Below are 18991 nucleotides of genomic sequence, written 5' to 3' on the forward strand. Positions count from 1 at the left end.
GTAGATGGATATACAGATGGATGGATAGAAGGATGGATGGATGGATGGATGGGTGGATGGATGGATGGATGGATGGATGGATCAATGGCTGAAGGAATGAATAAACAAACAAATGGATCAATGGATGAACAGATAGTTGGATTGATGGACAGATGGATGGACGGATTAGGTATGGATATGGACAGGTAATGGCACCACTGGGACTCAGACAGTGAGAGGTAAGTCCCCGAAGACTAGATATCCCCGCTGATGGAAGGGCTCTTTGATGGGGAGGGAATAACCTAACCCATTATCTGCCTCCTCCAAGAGATGTCAGGCCAAGAGCAGAGCTAGCTCTGCCCTGACACCCAGTCCCTCATGAGCAACAACTGGTTCCAACTCAATGGGGTCTCCTGAACTCTGGTAATTAGTCGGCATCAATGAGTTTATAGGAACCACCTGGGCCTCCTGACATTCTGGAACTCTGTAATCCTGAGGGCCCTCCCTCCATGCTTCCCTCTGGATCAGAGCTGTCACTCCATGCTTTTGGGCATAGAAACAGATTCCTAGAGCCAAGAGGCCCTAAAAAATGTGGAGTTTGCCCCTCTCCCATTTAACAGATGAGGAAGCTGAGGCCGAGCAAGGCCAAGGAACTGTCCCAGGAATGTACAGCTATAGAGCTCGGCTTAGAGCTTTGGTCCCCCAGTTCATTCATTCATTCATGCATGCATGCACCAAAGACATATCTGGCACCTAATGTGTGCGAGGTTCGGCGCCATCTCCTTGCCATACTAAGTCTGTAAATAAAGCCTTGTGCCAATTTCCAAAGCCCTCCCCATGTCCCAGCATGGCTTCCTCCCAGCTCCCCAGCTCCCCAGCAGGCTTATCGATGCATCACCAGCTGCACCCTTGGCGCAGCCCCTGGGCCAACCCCCTCACTCAGCCAGTGAGGACCAGTTTGTTACCAGGCCCCCCGGGTCACAGTGCCATGTGAAGCCATGTGCAGAGGTGATCACATGCGTGTGCTGAGAGCTCCACATTCCAGCCCCCCTTTGGGGGAGGACCGCGTTGGTCCCTGCACGCAGAACCTGGCCAGCACAGACTGAAGCCAAGTGTTAAAACTGTCCAAGCTCCACAGCTGTCCTAGGGGTGGGAGAAGGAACTCAGCGTGGCACCTGGGATCTCAGGGTCAGGAGCAGACCTCTAAACTCCTGCCCAGACTGGGGAACGTGTGGGAGAAGGGGCCAGGGAGAGGCGCCAGGGGGCTGGGTATTTGCAGACCGCGGCCACAGGCAGCCCGCAGGAACTCTATGAGCTTCTCCCAACATGGCCGTGAGCAAGGACAGTGTGGGGGCAGCCAGTCTTGGAGAGATGCAGCTTCATATTCCGGGGCAGGAGCCCAGACCTGGGCAAGCCGTGGTCATCTGCTGGGCCCATCGTGTGGACCTTCCTGATGGAGGTGACCCCGCCGAGGACATGGAACAGCTCGGTATCTGAGGGCCCAACTAAGGTCCAGCTGTACAGAACAGAAAAACTTGTGGGAACAGATCAATGCACTAGAGAACCAAAGAAGAATGTGGAAGAACAATAGAACGCAAAGCTGCTCCTAGGATAAAATTAATATGACACAGACTAGGCCCATGAAGCAGGAGCATCGCCTCTGGTCCAAGGCCGTGAAGGCCCAGTGTGCCTTCTCCACCCCTCTTCTCCAAGGTGACCTTGGGTGATTCCCAAACTGAAACACGCATACAGAACACCGGTGGGCCTCATTAAAATGCAGATTCTGCTTCTGGGGGGGGGGCCTGGGATTCCACATTTCACTCGAGCCCCTGGAGGATGCCGACACCCCAGCACACGTGGGGAGGAAGAGCCAGAGGCTCAGCTCCAAGACGGGGGAGACCTGCCTGACTCCACTGGACTCTCCGGGAGCAAAGATTAACCTTCCGTTGGGTCAAGCCACGAGATTTGGGGATTTGTGACCTCAGCATAGCCTAATGTGCCCCGATTAACATATTTAGCCAGGCAACCAATATTCACCGAGTTGTTAATCGAGGTACATTAGGCCATGCTGAGGTCGCAAATCCCCATTTGTGTCCCAAGTCCCCAATCTCAGTGGCTCTATGTTGCTGCCATGAACTCATTTGTGCCCCAGGCACCTGCCTCCTCAGGAGGTACTCACTCTTCGGGTGGTGCAGTGCACGAGGTGGGGGGCACCAGAGAGGGACAGCCCCTTCAACGCTGCTCCCTCGGGGCATCTAGGAGCACCTCCTAATCCCAGCACTGTCAGTCATGGTGGCGCCGGGATTTGAAGCGAGGATCTTTGGACTTATGAGCCCGTGTTTCCTTCCAGTAACACAAAGAGCAGCCAGGCTCATTCTGGGGTCCTATTTGGGGGAGCTACAGCAGCCCCCAAGAGACTCATGGGTTCCCTGGACTGTCACATCCCTCTAGCACCGAACTGGGCAGGTTTGGGGGGCCTGCCCCACGTGTAAGCAGTCGGCAAAGGGGCGGTTCCCGCCGCAGTCTTTCAGCACTGGGAACTGTGTATGCCCGGCCCGTCTCTGACACTCCCACCCCCGGAGCTGGCCAGGCCCCAGGGCCTCCCACTGTCCGCTCACTGCCCTCCTCAGTTATGAGAAAGGACCAGTTCCGAGCACACAGCCACACTGTGACTCAGAGAGGCCCCTGGGGGCAGGGGTGGGGGGAAGGGTGGCGGCGGCAACACTTCCACTCATCTCTTGTCGCCTCCCTGGCCCGCGCTGGCCCGTGACTTCTTCACCGCCCCCCCGGGAGCCCACGGCAGCCTCACCTCCCGGCTGTCGGTGGAGGCTGTCCCCTCCGAGGCTGCCCTGGGCAGTGTGTCTCTGGCCAGTTCCCCCCCCCCGAAATGCTCCTGTCTTCCTTCTTGCCTCAGACGGAGGAGCGGTTCCAAGAGAAACTGATCAATGGTGATAGAGGTCAGAAGAGTGAGTACCTGGAAGGGGCATGAGGAAACTTCTGGAAATGTATCTTGCTCTGGGTGGTGGTGACATGGGTGTGCACGTATGTGAAGAGTTACCGAGATGAACACTTCACACTAACACATTCCCCTCGATCTAAAAAAATATGTGCCACCGAGAGCTCTGCAAGCAGTCGTCACAAGAAATAACAATCAAAACCACAACATAAGGTTGTGGAGCCCAGTGGACCTGCACTGAAAACCTGGCTCTATTTTCTAGCTGTGCAACCTTAGGCGAGTTACTTAACCTCTCTGAACCTCCCCTTTCTTATTGAGGCATAGACTGTGAAGATTAGAAACACCACTTTTTATAAAAAATACTTAGCACAGGGCTGGCTTCCTCTGCGTGCCCTTTATGTAATCACTTTCTTTTCTTTTCTTTTTTTTTTTTAAAGATTTTATTTATTTATTTGAGAGAGAGAGAGAGAGAGCATGAGGGGGGGAGGGTCAGAGGGAGAAGCAGACTCCTCGCTGAGCAGGGAGCCCGATGTGGGACTCGATCCCGGGACTCCAGGATCATGACCCGAGCCGAAGGCAGTCGCTTAACCAACTGAGCCACCCAGGCGCCCTATGTAATCACTTTCGTTGTTCTTAAGACCAGTGGTCCTAGCAAGGACGGGGCCCGGGAGTGGTCTTCCCTGAGCACAGGCAATAAGAGGGGCACGTGGTCCGTAGAGAATTTAAAGATAAAATGCAACTGATGAGAAGTCAGTATATAAATATAAACCATGTCAGGATAGAAATGTAACTCCTGTCAATCATAAAGTACTTTGTCCTGAAAACATCTTGTCTTGGTCCAAGTTCTAAACAATTGATGCAGTAACTGTTGAATTTTAATTAAGCTTCAAATTTAGCACATTTTAGCTTCTTATCCTTTTTTTTTCTTTTAGAGAGAGAGAGAGAGCACACAGGGGAGGGGCAGAGGAGAGAGAAGCTCGAGCAGACTCCGTGCGGGGCCCGATCTCACAACCCCGAGATCATGATGTGAGCTGAAATCAAGAGTCAGACGCCTAACCGACTGAGCCACCCAGGTGCCCCCTAATTTCTTACCCTTTAGGAAACCTGTCCTACGTGAAAGAGAACTTGGAGATCTCTAGGAAGACAGCTGCCCAGCGCACACAGACTCAGGAGCACGCATTCACTGGGAGCAGAAGCTCCTGACAGTTCAGAATCTTGCTCAGCCCTGTCTCCAATCCTGGGGGTGCAGTTCTGCACCCCGACAGTAGATTCAAAGCAACAAGGTCACAGAGTGATGGTGAAGACGAAGATATAGGTATTTCAATTCTCTCGTTCTATGTGAGTCCTTGGAGTTTGGGCTTGTGCTTAAAATTGAAAACAGTCAGTGTGACCATGAAGGGGGCGGCTGTTTTTATTTGGTAAGTGCAAACTTTAGTTCATACGTGAAAACTATTTGTCTCATCTCATGATTATTACTGTAAAATAATCCTGTTGTGCAAAAGAGCGGGGTGCTCAGCAACGATCCACTCTGGGTGTAGAGCGCCCTAGGCGTGGCTCAGACTAAAACATAAGCATAAGCATGGATAGACAAACAAATGTATCTGCTTCCCTCTAGGCCTGGGGACACTGCCTCCCCCGCCCTGCCCTCCTCCTCCAGCCAGAACCACTGAGACCTAGCATGCATTTCCATCTTCATCCTCCATCATCGACTCCTTCCCCAGGACTGCAGCTGGGAGGGAGGCTCCCCCCTCAGCAAGTCACTCAGTCTGACCCTATATCAGGTCACTCTTCTTCCTCACCCACCGCCCATTCTGGAACCCAATGCCCTCACTTTGAGGTTTGGGGTACTGGTGGAGATTATGGGGGCCAAAGCCTTCCCCAGCCCCTGCTCGGCAACCCCTGTTATTTTCTTTACCAAATTCTATAGTCCAAGCCCTTGTCCTCACACCCCTTACCCAAAGCAGCTGGAGCATTGGAGATGCCCCCAGAAACTGGGGGATTTGGATTTGGGTGTCCTGCTCCCCCACGTACAACACCACTCCCCACCTCCCTCAGCTCCAGTCACACCTTGGCTCCCAGAATAGGCACGTTATCATGCTCACTTCTGCCTTCGTACCGTACATGCTGTTCCCTCTGCCTGCAACATCCTGCCTTCTCTTACCCCCTCCGTCTGTGGCTCTCTGTAAAGACACCTCCTCCAGAAAGCTGTCCCTCACCTTCCGTCTGAACAAGGACCCCACCCCAGTATGCCCAGGAATTCCACCTGTTTCCCCACTGCCATCTCCCACTCTGGGCTTTGTCCCAAGGTCACTGTTGTATCTCCAGCTCTTACAGAGGGGGCCTCAGAGATGGCCAAATTAAACGAAATGGATTTGGTTCTTCCAGATCATCTGGCTGGGCCCGGCAAGTGCCAGCACATAGTAGGTCCAACCTGCATGGGCTCATCCACCGTGGGCCACCTTCCAGAGCCCAGGGAAGCAGGCCGGAGGGAGGCCCCTTGGTGCCAAAAGCAAACAGGCCGCCCCGGGGAAATTCTGCTGTGGGTCACACCCGCCTCTGGGTGGCTGCCAATCTTGCTGCCAGAAACCACAGGCCCAGCCGAAACTGCCCAGAGTCCGGGCCACGGGGCTTCGGAGGACTTGGGTCAGCGCTGCAAAGAGGGTGCCTGCGGAGCTCTTGCTGGGGGCACAGCGCCCCGGGCCTTGGGCGGGGGTCTGGGGCAGGGCTGCAACGGCCACAGGCGCAGCTTGGAAGGCCCCCTGGGGCTGGGAGGAGCAAGAGAGGCCCCCGCCAGCCTGTCACAGGCTCTTGGCACTGGCTCTGGCTCTGGCTTTCACACGCGCACACACACGCACAAACTCACACTCACACTGGCAGGTCCCCCCTTGGTGGCCTCCACGGTCTCATCTTCAGGTAAATGGGCTCATCAGTGGGAGCATGAGGATGGGGAGACGAGGGGGAATGCAGAGACCAGAGTGTGTGTGTGTGTGTGTGCATGCGCGTGCCTGAGAGTGACCTCACAGCTGCCGGAACATAAACACTTACAGGTCCTGCCTCCCAGGCTCAAAGCTGGCTCCGTGGAGGACACAGGGACATGAGAGACGTGCCACAGACCCACCTTCTGGCCTTCTCCCTCCTCTGCCTCCTCTCAAAGGTAAGGGGGCCCCGGGCCCCAAAACGCCTGGCCGACTTCCTCGGTGTGGTGGGGGAGGTGTGAAATCACTGCAAGGATCCCCTGGAAGAACTCCTGCAGGTCCCCGGTGTTGGGCACAGCCCAGCTTCCCTCCCCGGTGCCCAGACATTCGCCTCTGGCCAGCTCGGCTGTGTTACCTCAGGCGAGTCCCTTCTCTCTGAGCCTCAGCTGCTTCCCCAGCTAAACGACCATAATGATCATGAGGCCTTGGTGAAGATCACTGATGGCAATTCATCAGAAGTGCTCCGCACAGGACCTGGAACGTGGCAGGTGTTCCAAAGAAGAGGGCCGTGACTATTCGCGGTCCCCAGAGCCCTTCTACAGAGCTGAAGGGGGTGTCCTCATTATAAAGGGGGAGACGCAACATAAAACCTGCTTTGCCTAACTGAGCCAGGATTTGAATGGATGTTGGCGTCTAACTGATGGGAAAGTTCTCACCACAAGGGCATTAATGCTGGTGGCCGTGAGTGACCTGCAGACCCGGGCTGAAGGGGGACGGGGAGACACCTCATGGAATAATGATCTCCTCTTATGGAACATTTTTCAAAAGGTTTGTGAAATACCTACCTTGCCTAACATATCCAAAAACCTCATAAGGAATTATCCCCTGTTTTCGGGCAAGCAAGGCTCAGAGAGGGCAAGCAACTTGCCTAAAATCACACAGCAAAGAAACAGCAAAGAAACATCAGACTAATAGAGGCGGTGGAGCCAGGGATAGGCTTGGGTGTGTGTGGGGTGGGGAAGGCGCACTTCCATTTGTGCTTCTCCTGCTCCCTGTGCCTCTTCCCCTACCTGGACCAAGGCCACAGCTGCTGAGCCCCGTCAGCAAATGCTGAGTTCCCGATGCCATGGAGATCAGCCCCACCACAAGCCATGATCTCACTGTACGTTCATGCTTCTTTGAGGAGCACGGCAGGAGCCTTTCTCTCCTGGGTCCTGAGCAGGAGTGGGGGCAAGGCTGCGAACCCTGCTGGCATCCCAATCCCACTGTTTCTTCTCCCGAAGGGGCTGTGCAAAACATGATGCCCGGGTGGGTGGCTTGGGTAGTTGGAATGGGGGACTTGGGGTTCTGGGCCCAGGCTTAAATGAAAGACCAAAAGGAAGCCGTCCGGGACTCACTGTCCACCCCTCCCTTCTTCCCTGTCCCCGGGAGCCAGGCAGCATCCTATGCAGAGTCAAGGACTTAGTCATCACCAACATGGAAAGCCACAACCATCCTCAGGGAGAGAATTCTAAGTCTTCCAGCAGCCTGTGGGCTCCTGGGCTCAGGCCTGTGAACAGGGCCAGGTGGCAGAGACCTGGAAACAGAAAAGTCACTGTGACTAAGAGCTAGCCATGACCTCATTTAATCCCTGTCACCATTTCAAGATAGGTGCTCTCCACCCCCTCTTACTGAGAAGGAAACAGCTCCCTCCCCATGAAGTAGTTGAATGGCATGTTGAAGGTCACACAGCCCATCAGTGGTACAACTTGGATTTCAACTCTTCTCTAGAATATTCCACATCCAGGACTCGACCCCCTGGTGACTGCAGCAAGGGTCTGGGGAAACCGCATGTGTCGGGGAGGCGGGGCGGGTTAGGAAGGGCCTGGAGATCCAGGGAGTCCAGCCTTGTCCCCACACTGTTTTGAGCTTCTGTTTCCTGGTCTTTCCAGTGGGCACAAAGCTGGTACCTCATCTTGCAGAGTTGAATTAGCACATTACAGCTCACGGCTGGCCCGTGGCCAATGCTAGCTGCAATCATTGATATTATTAGTGGCCCCTCCCAGGTGTCAGGATGCACACATCCGGCCCCGGCTGAGCTCACCCCGTAGAGAGCCCAGGGTGGGAAACCTGGTACAAAGCAGAAGGCCTGTGGCCCGGCACCCCTACTTTCGGGTGGAAGGGACCCGAGAGCCAATTCTGGTCAGGGTCCCCACTTCTCACCAACCAAGGGAGCCCAACCTCTGATTTGCAAGGGAACCCCAAAGTCCAGCTGATTACTCCTCAGGCCGATTCCATGAGAATCATTTCCAGACGTATCACACTGAGCATCGGATTCATAAAGAGGGGCCCTGGATGCTGCTTCAGACTTCCAGGTGAGGCTGATGCTGCTGTCTGGACCAGGCTTTGAGGGGCAAGGCTAGGCCATTATCTCTAGAATCTCTTTGGTATCACCCAGTCCCCGGCTTGGAATTCCTGCAGAGATGGCGACTCGCTCCCCTGTGAGGCCCTGGGCACAGAGCTGCCCACCTGCCTCACTACCTCCCAGCCTGGAGCCCCCCTTCCCCCCCAACCAGGGCTGGTTGACCAGTGTGGGGTGGCCTCTGGTGGCCAGGGTGCAAGCTGCAGGCCACTGAACGCAGATTTGCAGGACTGGGGGGTCCTCGGGGCGGGACAAAGTAGGCACTAGGGCAAAGGGGTCATTGCCTGCTTTGGGGCCACACAGAAGTTAGGAGGTGATTCATTCCATTTTTGTAAACTGTAAGTCTTCCATCCTCCAGCTAAAACCCTCTGGTCCTCCAAGGACCCTACTGAACTGAAGATTGGTCCCTCACCAAGGGGCCTACTGGAAGCTACCGGGCTATCTTGAATTATGCCTGCCTCTGGGTCCCCACCTTCAGATGGACATATGGGGAGACCATGGCATCTGGTTTCTGGTTTGCTTGTTTCTCTGTCCTGAGTGCGGAGGAACAACCAGGACACTTGGGTCAATACCTTGACCCTGTCGCTGGGGGGGTGGGTCCCTGGCTCAGGCTTTTCCCTATTACAGGATCCTTGAGGAGGAAGCGGGCTCCCAGCTCTGCAGCTAACACGCTGTGACTTTTGGCAAGACCCGTTCTCTCTCTGGAGCTCAGTTTCCCCCATCTCTCCCTGGCAGGGGCATGGGGGTTAGAACTGGAGCAGAGGTGCCAAAATCCTAGCTATGCATCAGAAGCCCCTGGATAGCCCAATAAAAAAAAAGATTCCAGGGCCCTGTCTCTGGAAGTTCTATTTGGTAAGTCCCAGGGGAGGCCTGGGAATTAGTATTTTACCAAGTTTCCAGGCTGATTTGATACGTATCCTGAAACATATTCTGTATTGTTCCAAAGATCAAAAGCATCTATGATATTGTTTGATTTATTCAGCTGTCAAGATAAATATTCGCAGTCTACATTCTAGAAAATGTACAGTACCTTGCCATTGTAATCCTTTGTTTTGTTGCTTTTGCCTTTCTGTAAGCTTCTAGAGGGCAGGATCTAAGTCATTCCTTGTAATTCCCGATGGTGATCATCACAGCTAAATGCACAGAGCATCTACTGCATGCCGGGCTGTGTGCTCAGGGTTTAACATGCATCATTTTACGTACTCTTGAAAACAATCCTCCGAGTTAAATATTACTAATGCCCCCTTTTCACAGATGAAGAAACTGAGGCTTGGAGAGCTTAAGTAACTTGCCCAAGGTCACTCAGCTAATAAAGAGCAGAGTCAGGACTGCACCTGTAGGCCAAAGTCCTTGCTCATGACCACAAGGGTCCAAGGCCAGATCTGTGTGACCCAGGGGCCGAAGCATGGACCCCTCACTGCCCACCTGGAATGACCGAGTGACATGCTCTGTCTCTGCAGGTGTGTGCCCAGCTGTGCCCGACGCCGTGTGCCTGCCCCTGGCCACCACCCCGATGCCCACTGGGGGTGCCCCTGGTGTTGGACGGCTGCAGCTGCTGTCAGGTGTGCGCACGGCAGCTGGGGGAGCCCTGCGACCATCTCCACGTCTGCGACCCCAGCCAGGGCCTGGTCTGCCAGCCCAGGGCGGGCCCTGGTGGCCGAGGGGCCGTGTGCCTCTGTAAGCAGGTTTGCGGGACCGATGGTGGGTGTGTTTGCGAGGGTCAAGGCTGAGGGGTCCTGAGTCAAAGAGAAGCTCTTCTCTCTCTACCTCCTCACTGTAGGTACACCATCCATTCCAGCCAAATCTGGTGACGCACGTTTCCCGAGGCCCTCCCTCTGCTCCTCCCCTCTTGTCTTTGCTCCGACTATGCCCCCCACCTGAACGGCACCGCCCCACTCCTACCTGTCCAAATTACAACCAACTATCAAAGCCAAGCTCAAACACTTCTCCCCTGAGAAGACCTCCCAGATTCCTCAAACCAGGAATCACTATCCTTTCTCAGGACCTTCACAACACTTCGGAGAAAATAGAAGTGCAACCGTTTATTTAGGGAGGGCATAGAGTAATCGGTCTCAGGCAGTATGCTGAAACTTACCACATGATCCTTGCATAAATCACATAATCCTCACAAGGATCCTCTAAGTCCTTTCAGACTCAGAGATGAGCCAACTGAGGCTCGGTAATATTAACTGGCATGATTACTGTTACACAGCTTGGGACCAGGCCACACAGGTTCTGAAGCAACATTTCGTTCTGTCTTCCTCCTGGATTGGGAGCCCTTGGACCAGAGTTTGGATCCTGAGTTTGTCATTTACTAGTGACCTTGATCGTGTTACATCTCCCCCCATTCCAAGCCTTGGTGCCCTCTGATGCTTTAGATCAGAGTTTCTCAACTCTGCTTTTTGGGCCAGATAATTCTTTGGTATCATTCTTTACTGGGGAGGGCGGACTGTCCTGTACTTGGTAGGACCTTCAGCAGCATCCCTGGCCTCTACTCACTGGATGGCACTAGCATGTCCCTCACCCACGAGTCGTGACAATCTGTCTTAGACGAATGTCCCCTGGGAAACAAAATCATCTCCAACAGAGAACCACTACTTTAGAGAAACACAAAAACGCGAGGGTGTTCTTTTTTTTTTTTTTTTTAATAAGTCTTGTAGAGCAATCTACGTCTTTCATCTATTTGCATGTATCACTTTAAAAAAAGAACAAGAGAGATAAGGGCTCATGAATCACTGATAATGAGTCCACTTATAGCAAAAAACAAGGTTAAAAAAAAACCAACAAAACTAATAGACATAAAGTTATCAATACTAAATCCTTGTTAAATGCTTTTTTTTTTAAATCAGGGGAGTGTAATCATGAGAAAATAGTGATTTGTTTTATAAACTCATAGATGATTGCTAATAAAAATGTATCTAGGGAGGGGCGCCTGGGTGGCTCAGTGGGTTAAGCGTCTGCCTTCGGCTCAGGTCATGATCCCGGGGTCCTGGGATCGAGCCCCGAGTCAGGCTCCCTGCTCAGTGGAGTCTGCTTCTCCCTCTCCCTCTGCCTGCCTCTCTGCCTACTTGTGCTCTCTATCTCTGTCAAATAAATAAATAAAAATCTAAAAAAAAAAAAAAAAGTATCTAGGGAAAAAATGAGATAAGTAACTCTTATCTTCCCAGGCTGTTGTTTCAACGAGCCAGGACACAGACAAAGCATTTGGCTGAACTTTATTTATTGAACACTTGCATAGCACTTAACCATGTGCCAGGCACTCACAAATATCACCTCATTTAATCTCACAACAACCATATGAGGTTGGTACTAATGTCATCCGTATTTTATAAATGGAAAAAAAAAAAGGAGGCACAGAGAGGTTAGGCAATTTGCCCAAGGTCACACAGCTCATAAGTGGCTGAGCTGGGATTTGAACTGAGGGAGCTGGCTCCACAATCTTCATTTCCATCACTCTACTGCCTGACACTCAGCATATGATGAGTTCATATTGGCTGTTACTGTCACTAAGTTTATTAGGGGGCTTTTCTTATTCCATCTTGATTCAGACTTCAGACAGCTGGAGGTCAAAAATGTACCTGGTCTTTGCTTTTTCCTACAACTCCCAGCCCAGGTCATGCAACATAGTGGGTGCTCACGAGCCAGATCTGGAGGCTGGTGAACCCCACAGGTGAGACCTCACAGAGGCGGAGTCTAGGTCTTAGCTCTGGAGGGAATATGCTGCCCAAAACTCTCCTCTCAATTCCTAATTGGGTGGACCTCTGACAGTGCACTCCAAGCTGTGTGTGTGTCCTCCATAAGCTCCTGAACCCCCACACCCCGAGCGTGCAGCCTCCCCAGCTCAGCCAAGCGCATCTCCACCCTCCCTGTGGCTTGAGTTCAAAACCACAGTCATTCTTGACATCTCTTGTTTTGCATACCCCAATACTGCCCACCAGCGAAGTCTTCACAATATTCTAGAACCTGAAATTCTCGTCCCTCCTCAGTCCATCCGCTGCTACCAGCCTGGTCTGAGCCTTCTCATCACACACTAGATGTTGCAGCAGCCCCATAACAGTCTTCCCACTTCTGTCCTTTGCCCCCTGCTCTGTTCCCAACACAGCAGCGACAGGGGCCCTTTCAATACATACATCAGATCACATCCCTCCTCCTCCTCAAGGCCTCCAGCAGCTTCCCACCGCCTCCGAGTAAAGGCCAGTCCTCTCAATGGCTACAAGGCCCTGCAGGGTCCTGCTCCTGTTTTCTCTCTGACCCTGCTTAACTCCCTCTCTCCCTCCTGCTCTCTGCTTCAGCCATGCTGGCCTATTTTTTTTTTTTTTTTAAAGATTTTATTTATTTATTTGAGACAGAGAGAATGAGAGAGAGAGAGCACATGAGAGGGGGGAGGGTCAGAGGGAGAAGCAGGCTCCTCGCTGAGCAGGGAGCCCGACACGGGACTCGATCCCGGGACTCCGGGATCATGACCTGAGCCGAAGGCAGTCGCTTAACCAACTGAGCCACCCAGGCGCCCGCCATGCTGGCCTATTTTGTGCCTTAAATACCCAAGGGGGCTCCCACCTCAGGGCCTTTGCTCTGGCTGTTTGCTCTACCAGTGTTCTTTCCCGCCAGATATCTGCATGGCAAGCTCTGCATCTCCTTCTCATCTTTCTCAAAAATCACCTTCTCGGGGCGGCCTTCTCTGATCACCATATTCAACATCCCTCTCTTGAACCCTGCCCTCCATTATTTTTCTAGCTCTAATCACCATCGGACATCATAAATTTTACTTGTTTATAGTGTTTATTTCCACTAGAGCGAAAGTTCCAATGAGGGCAGGATTTTTGCCTGTTTTAGTCATTGCTGTATCTATCATGAGTCCCTAGAACAGTGCCTGGCACATAGTAGGCCCCCAATAAATAAAGACTGACTGAATGAATGATAGTAAGAGCTCTGGAGAGCCTAGCAGTAACAGGTACCATTCAGGGAGCGTGTCCTGTGGGCACGCCCTTTACACACGTGATTTCTTTTTACCCTTAATAATGAGGTAGATCCTATTATTAAACTGATTTGCAGATGCAGGAACAGGGGTTCAGAGGGGTGAAATCACCTGCCTAAGTTCACACAGTGTGCAAGTGGCTAAAGGTGGAAAAAAAAATCCTCTGTTGTTCCTTCTACAAGGGACTCTCGGAGGGAAAGAGGGACGCAGAGATCACCAGATGACTAGACTGGGCTCTGAAGTTATTTGAGGGAGGTTGCTGGAAAGGGGGCATTGGAAGGACATGGAAGAGGAAGTAGGATTTTGGCAACTATATGTGTATATGGTTGGCGGGGGAGAGGGGGTGGCGGATTGAAGAGTGAGTATGTTTGGAGGCGCCTCCTGGTGTTTGGGACCAAGCACAAAGGTGCACACAGACCCCAGGGCAGGAGTGGGGATGGCCGCCCAGGGATCATCAGCCCCACCCCTAGCCAGCCCTGAGCTAGAGGACCAGGAGAGGAGCCAGGAAACCTTGCTAAAATTATCACCCCTCCAGCGGACTTTCCTCCGAAACAATCCCTCTGTTTACCAGGCCCTCCCGGAGACCAGGAAGCCCCAGGGCTGTGGCCCCAGGAGTCTGCTGGGAGACCCCTCAGGATTAAGGTGCAGCTGCCCCTAGTTTCCAGGAAACCAGGGGCCACATGATCCAGGCCAAAGGTCAGGGATTTGGCATCAGAGGGCTGTGGCCTGGAAGGAGCAGGGAGAGGGCTGGCTCTGGTTCTGTCCTCCCCCGAGGAACAAGCATCCCCCACTCCAGCTCACAGAGCATCTGCTATGCTCCAGGCTTGCAGAGAAATGCTTTAACACTAGTTCCTTTAATCCCCCAGTGGCCCTGGGAGCCAGGTCCGGTGGCTCAGAGAGGTGCAGTGACCTGCCCCCAGGCCCCACAGTTAGCAAGTGGGAACAGGGGCTGGCGCCCACATCTGTGCGGGTCCCAAATTTCTGCATGGGTATGGGCCTGTTGGAGGTTTTTCTCTGAAGACCTGGGAAAACCCGCCTTCAGGCAAATCTTTCCAGACCCAACTGAACTGCCCGTCCCCCACCCCTCCCCGTCTCTAGGACCTCCGAAAGAGGTCCTCCTTGCTCTGCCCTTCCCCGGGCGACTCACCCGGGCCTCTCCACGGCTTTTCATTTCTGTGTTGCAGACGGTGACTTCCACATCTGTCCCCTGCCTGGCCCTCTGTCTCTCAAGACAAGGACTGTGTCTTAGTCCTGTCTAGGAGCTGAGCGGTCGGCACCCTGGAGGGGCACCCTACGTATCTCTGGAACTATAAGAAATCAGAACCTCTTTCATCAATGTCTCTTCTGTGCTGGGCCTTGCACGAGGCATTCTTTCAAAGGGTATTTCCTGAGGGTCTGTGTGTCCATCCATGCTCTGGGCCAGCACGGGGGGAGGGGGAGCGTAATGGGGGAGGGTGCCATCCTGAACACTCTCAGCCCCAGCCCTCAAGGAGTGCTTGTCCAGTGGAGGAAGTGAGAATAACACCCGTATCTTAAGGGCTTCGTTTGAAGAGTGTTTCTTGAGCACCTACTCTATGCCTAGCACGGGGCTAAATGTAACGGACTTATCAACTGTACCTGAAGGTACCCAGCTGTTCTCATCAACGCTATTGTTAAGGCAACTCAGAGAAGTTAAGCAACTTATCCAAAGTCACAAAGCCAGCAAGTTAAGCCCAGGCCTGACAGTGATGACCACAACATAGCAGATGCACAATGAAAGTGTGTTGCATGAACTTTCGGTGTGTATAGAAGTTATATATTATTAATATATAGTAATTAATTATATTAATAGTAACAACAGAGCAGCTGGGATCTATTGAAGGTCTCTTTTATGTTGGATTCATTACATACATCATTTCATCTAGTCTCTACCACAATCCTGTGAAATAAGTGCCAGTTATAAAACCTATTTTGCAGATAAGGAAACTGAGGCAAGAAGAAGTGAAGTCGCTTGACCAAACTGCATAGCTAATAAAGAGCAGAGCGGGGGCTCCATGTAGGCCCGTGTCCCCACAGCCCCTGTGCCAGGATGCGGTATGCCACGCTGTCTTCCCGCGGGCGCCCAGGCAGGTCGGCAGTGGGGACCGGCTGGAGCCCCCCGGCAGTGCGCAGACGCTTAGGGGCCCTAGTCCCCAGCGGGATCAGGGCAGGCTCTGCAGGGAGACCGGGTGGAGGATGTGGCTGACACGGTCTTGCCCAGGGAAAAGTTGGGGGTCAAGGATGGGGGTCCGGTTTCTCCTCTGCAGGGGGAGAGGATGATGGGAGCTGCAAGGTGAACGGCCGCCTGTACCGGGATGGGGAGACCTTCCAGCCCCACTGCAGGATTCTCTGCCACTGTCAGGACGGCGGCTTCACCTGTGTGCCCCTGTGCACTGAGGACGTTCGGCTGCCCAGCTGGGACTGCCCGCACCCCAGGAGGGTTGAGGTCCCTGGCAAGTGCTGCCCTGAGTGGCTGTGCGACCAGCGAGGGGAGCTGGGGGTCCAGCCCCTCCCAGCCCAAGGTGCGTGCAGGGGGCGGGGCAGGGGCGGGGCTTCTCAGGAGCCGGGACCTGTCACAGCCCCTGGGGGCGGGGGCGGGGCGGGGGCGGGGCGGGGGCGGGGCTTCTCCGGAGCCGGGGACCTGTCAAAGCACAGGTTTCCCTGACCGCAGCTGGGAGGGGCTGGCGGCTGAGGAGACTAGGAAAGCCGAGTGGGGCGTCACAAGACCTCTTTAAAACTGACAAAACAAGTAAATATTTTTAAATCATAAAAAATAGAAACTAAAAATTGGTAGCAGAGGGACGCCTGGGTGGCTCAGTCGGTTAAGCGACTGCCTTCGGCCCAGGTCATGACCCTGGAGTCCCAGGATCGAGTCCCGCATCGGGCTCCCTGCTCGGCCGGGAGTCTGCTTCTCCCTCTGACCCTCCTGCCTCTCATGCTCTCTGTCTCTCATTCTCTCTCTCTCAAATAAATAAAATCTTTAAAAAAATAATAATAAAAAAATAAAAATAAAAATTGGTAGCAGAGCGGGGAAGGGAAAGGAGGGCTAGGATACTTGAATCAAATGCTCACATTTCATAGCAGAGGTATACTATTGTGACATATACTATTATTGTATTTATAATATATTGATATGTATTAGTAATACATTTATATCATTTAATATTACATAATATTATTAATATGTAGTTATTTGGGCTTATCCAAAGAAGAACCAGGCGAGGGGGTTGCCTCTGAGATGTGGGTTTAGGGGTGGGCAGAGGTGGAGGAAAGATAGTTACCTCTTGCTATAAATTCTTTAGTTTTAGAGAATTTGTTATGGTTACATCACTGGTTATTATAATTATAGGAACATGGTCTTTTTAAAGAAAGGCATCTGAAAAGAAGGCATTGGGCCATGGATGACAGTGCCACCTGAGAGTAGAGCATGGTGGGTTCAGCATGGAGTCTGCCCAGGGTTCTAAGCCCAGCTTTGCTATTTCCTAGCTGTGTGACTCTGAGAAAGTTGCTTAACTTCTCTGTGCCTCAGTTCCTCCAACTGTGAGATGAGAGTAAGGGCGTCCACCTTGCAGAGTTGTTGTGAGGACTGGATGAGTAAATCCAAGGAAAGCGGTTACGGCAGTGCCTCGCACTCAGCACTCTATCCATGGTGGCTGTCATTATCCCTACGATGGAATGGGACACATCCACTTAAATACATAGGAGAATGCCAGTGAGTTCATCTTACGTATAAAAAAGCGGGATAGGACACTGTAGATGCGAGTCTGATCTCCATCATGTGTGTCCGTGTGTGTGTGCAGACAGCCTGCACACAGGAGCATATCACGCAGGCTTTCTCAACCTCGGCACCAGTGACACTCGGGCTGGGTGATGCTCTCGTATGGGAGCTGCCCTGTGCACTGTAGGGTGTTGAGCAGTATCCCTGCTGGACTCCAGTAGCCCCACTCCCCGTCGTGACCACCAAGATGTCTCTGGACATTACCAAATGTCCCTGCGGGAGGGCAAAGTCGCCCCCAGTTGAGAACCATTTGGTTAATAAGGACCAGAAGAAAAGACACCACAATAGTAAGAGAGCAGAATGAGATGTCAGGAGGAGGAGAAGCTAGCTGGTGCTGAACCCCCCATCTTGTTCCAGGTACAGCCTCAGAAACTCTGGCAGCTTTGCCACCGGGTGCCAGCACCTCTATACACAGGCCACAGCCTCCTTCCTGGAAGATGCCATGGGGTGCAGCAATGAGAAAGCCGCCACCTACTGGGGGACCATCACGGCCAGCACCATCCTAGTTGCCTAGTAACCGACACAAACGAGGTGCTTACAGCACAGTGCTAAGCATGCCCCCTCTATTATTTTATTCAGCCCTAACAATCGCCCATTAGAAAGCTTACATAGGAAGAAACTGAGGTCCAGAGAGGTTACGCAACATGACCAAGATGGCACTGCCAGCAGCTGGGTTGACTTGGCTGCCAAGCCCTGATCTCACAGTGCTGACCTCTCTTTCTCCCCCCCCAGGACCCCGGTTTTCTGGCCTTGTCGCTCCCCCACCCCCTGGTGCCCCTTGCCCAGAGTGGAGCACGGCCTGGGGCCCCTGCTCAACCACCTGTGGGCTGGGCGTGGCCACTCGGGTGTCCAACCAGAACCGCCTCTGCCGACTGGAGACCCAGCGCCGCCTGTGCCTGCCTGGGCCCTGTCCACCTGCCAGGGGCCGCGGCCCATGGAACAGTGCCTTTTAGAGCAGGCCTGGGAATCTGGAGGTTCCGTGCCCGCCCTCCCCAGCAGGCAAGCCAGTGCTTGGGCCCTGAGCAGAAGGCAGATGGCCCCTCCCCGCCCCCTTGGCTGGGGCAACGACATCCAGGCCCCGGAGGACAAGAATGTTCACAAGTCATCTGGTCCACCTGGACCCTGAGATAGAGCCGGGATGTCTGCCCCAGTCCCCCTTCCTCTACCTCACAGCCTAGGCCGGCCAAGGTTTCCTGAGTCTTCTGGTCCATTCCCAGCCTCCACACAGCCTTTATCAAACATGTGCATAGGCAAGCTTTCCAGCAGATAGGGCAACCAGCTGTCCCTTAATCATTAGGTCGAGGCAGGTGCTGGGCTGGACTGGCTATTTTTCCAGGGGTGTGGTGAAAAGGGGCACGCAGATATTCTGAATTTCCTGCTTCCTTTCCTGGAGTGACATAAAAACGTCCCCAAATACATGCCTGTGCAAGAGCTTGTAGGTCCGGCTTATGCTGTCTGAGAAAGCCTGCCCCATCCAGGGCAGAATTCAGAGGCTGTGTGCTTTGTGAAAATCACAAGGTGAAATCACACTGTCTTGAAGAAAGTCAGAAAGCAGGCCTGAGAGTGATCCCTTAAACCTAACTTGTATTATTAAGAATGAACCTTTCTCAGGCACCTGCAATGTGCCAGGCGCTGAGCTAGACTCTTTATATATAGGTTGGTGCTTTGCAACATTTAAGACCAGAGAAAAGTAGGGGAGAATGAAGGATAGCCCCTGGGGACTGGGGAACATGGCCTGAAATAAATCAACCCAAGCGTGAAATTCCGTCTGGAGTCTCATGTCTTATTGTTTTGTTTTTTTTAAACCCACATAAAAACTTTCCATCCTCCTCTGTGATCTACATGTTATGTTTAAAAATAAAAATTGTGTTTTCATCAGACTCCAACCAGGAAATTGGAGAACACTCTCAGTATTTAAACAGGGATTTCTTCTTATTAAACTAATTTGATTGAGGCACGGTTTACACAC

At 52.8% G+C, this 18991-nt stretch overlaps 1 protein-coding gene across 3 annotated transcripts; it reads left to right on the plus strand.

Moving 5' to 3' along the window:
- The first annotated feature begins 5440 nt into the window (after window positions 1–5440).
- Window positions 5441–18787, plus strand: CCN5 (cellular communication network factor 5). 3 transcript variants are annotated; one of them, XM_035006384.1, is made up of 5 exons: window positions 5441–5848; window positions 5997–6089; window positions 9712–9928; window positions 15512–15766; window positions 17755–18787. In XM_035006384.1, the coding sequence occupies exons 2-5, from the start codon at window positions 6030–6032 to the stop codon at window positions 17973–17975; spliced, it is 753 nt and encodes a 250-aa protein (XP_034862275.1). In that variant the 5' UTR covers window positions 5441–5848; window positions 5997–6029; the 3' UTR covers window positions 17976–18787. The 3 variants fall into 3 exon arrangements, with proteins under 3 accessions (XP_034862275.1, XP_034862274.1, XP_034862276.1); XM_035006383.1 differs by having other exon boundaries at window positions 5443–5848; window positions 5983–6089; XM_035006385.1 differs by having other exon boundaries at window positions 5443–5848; window positions 5983–6089; window positions 17380–17846.
- The last annotated feature ends 204 nt before the right edge of the window (window positions 18788–18991 follow it).

This window comes from Mirounga leonina, unplaced genomic scaffold, assembly GCF_011800145.1.
Source record: "Mirounga leonina isolate KUSES-001 unplaced genomic scaffold, KU_Mleo_1.0 Mir_150, whole genome shotgun sequence".
NCBI classification, from domain to species: Eukaryota; Metazoa; Chordata; class Mammalia; order Carnivora; family Phocidae; genus Mirounga; species Mirounga leonina.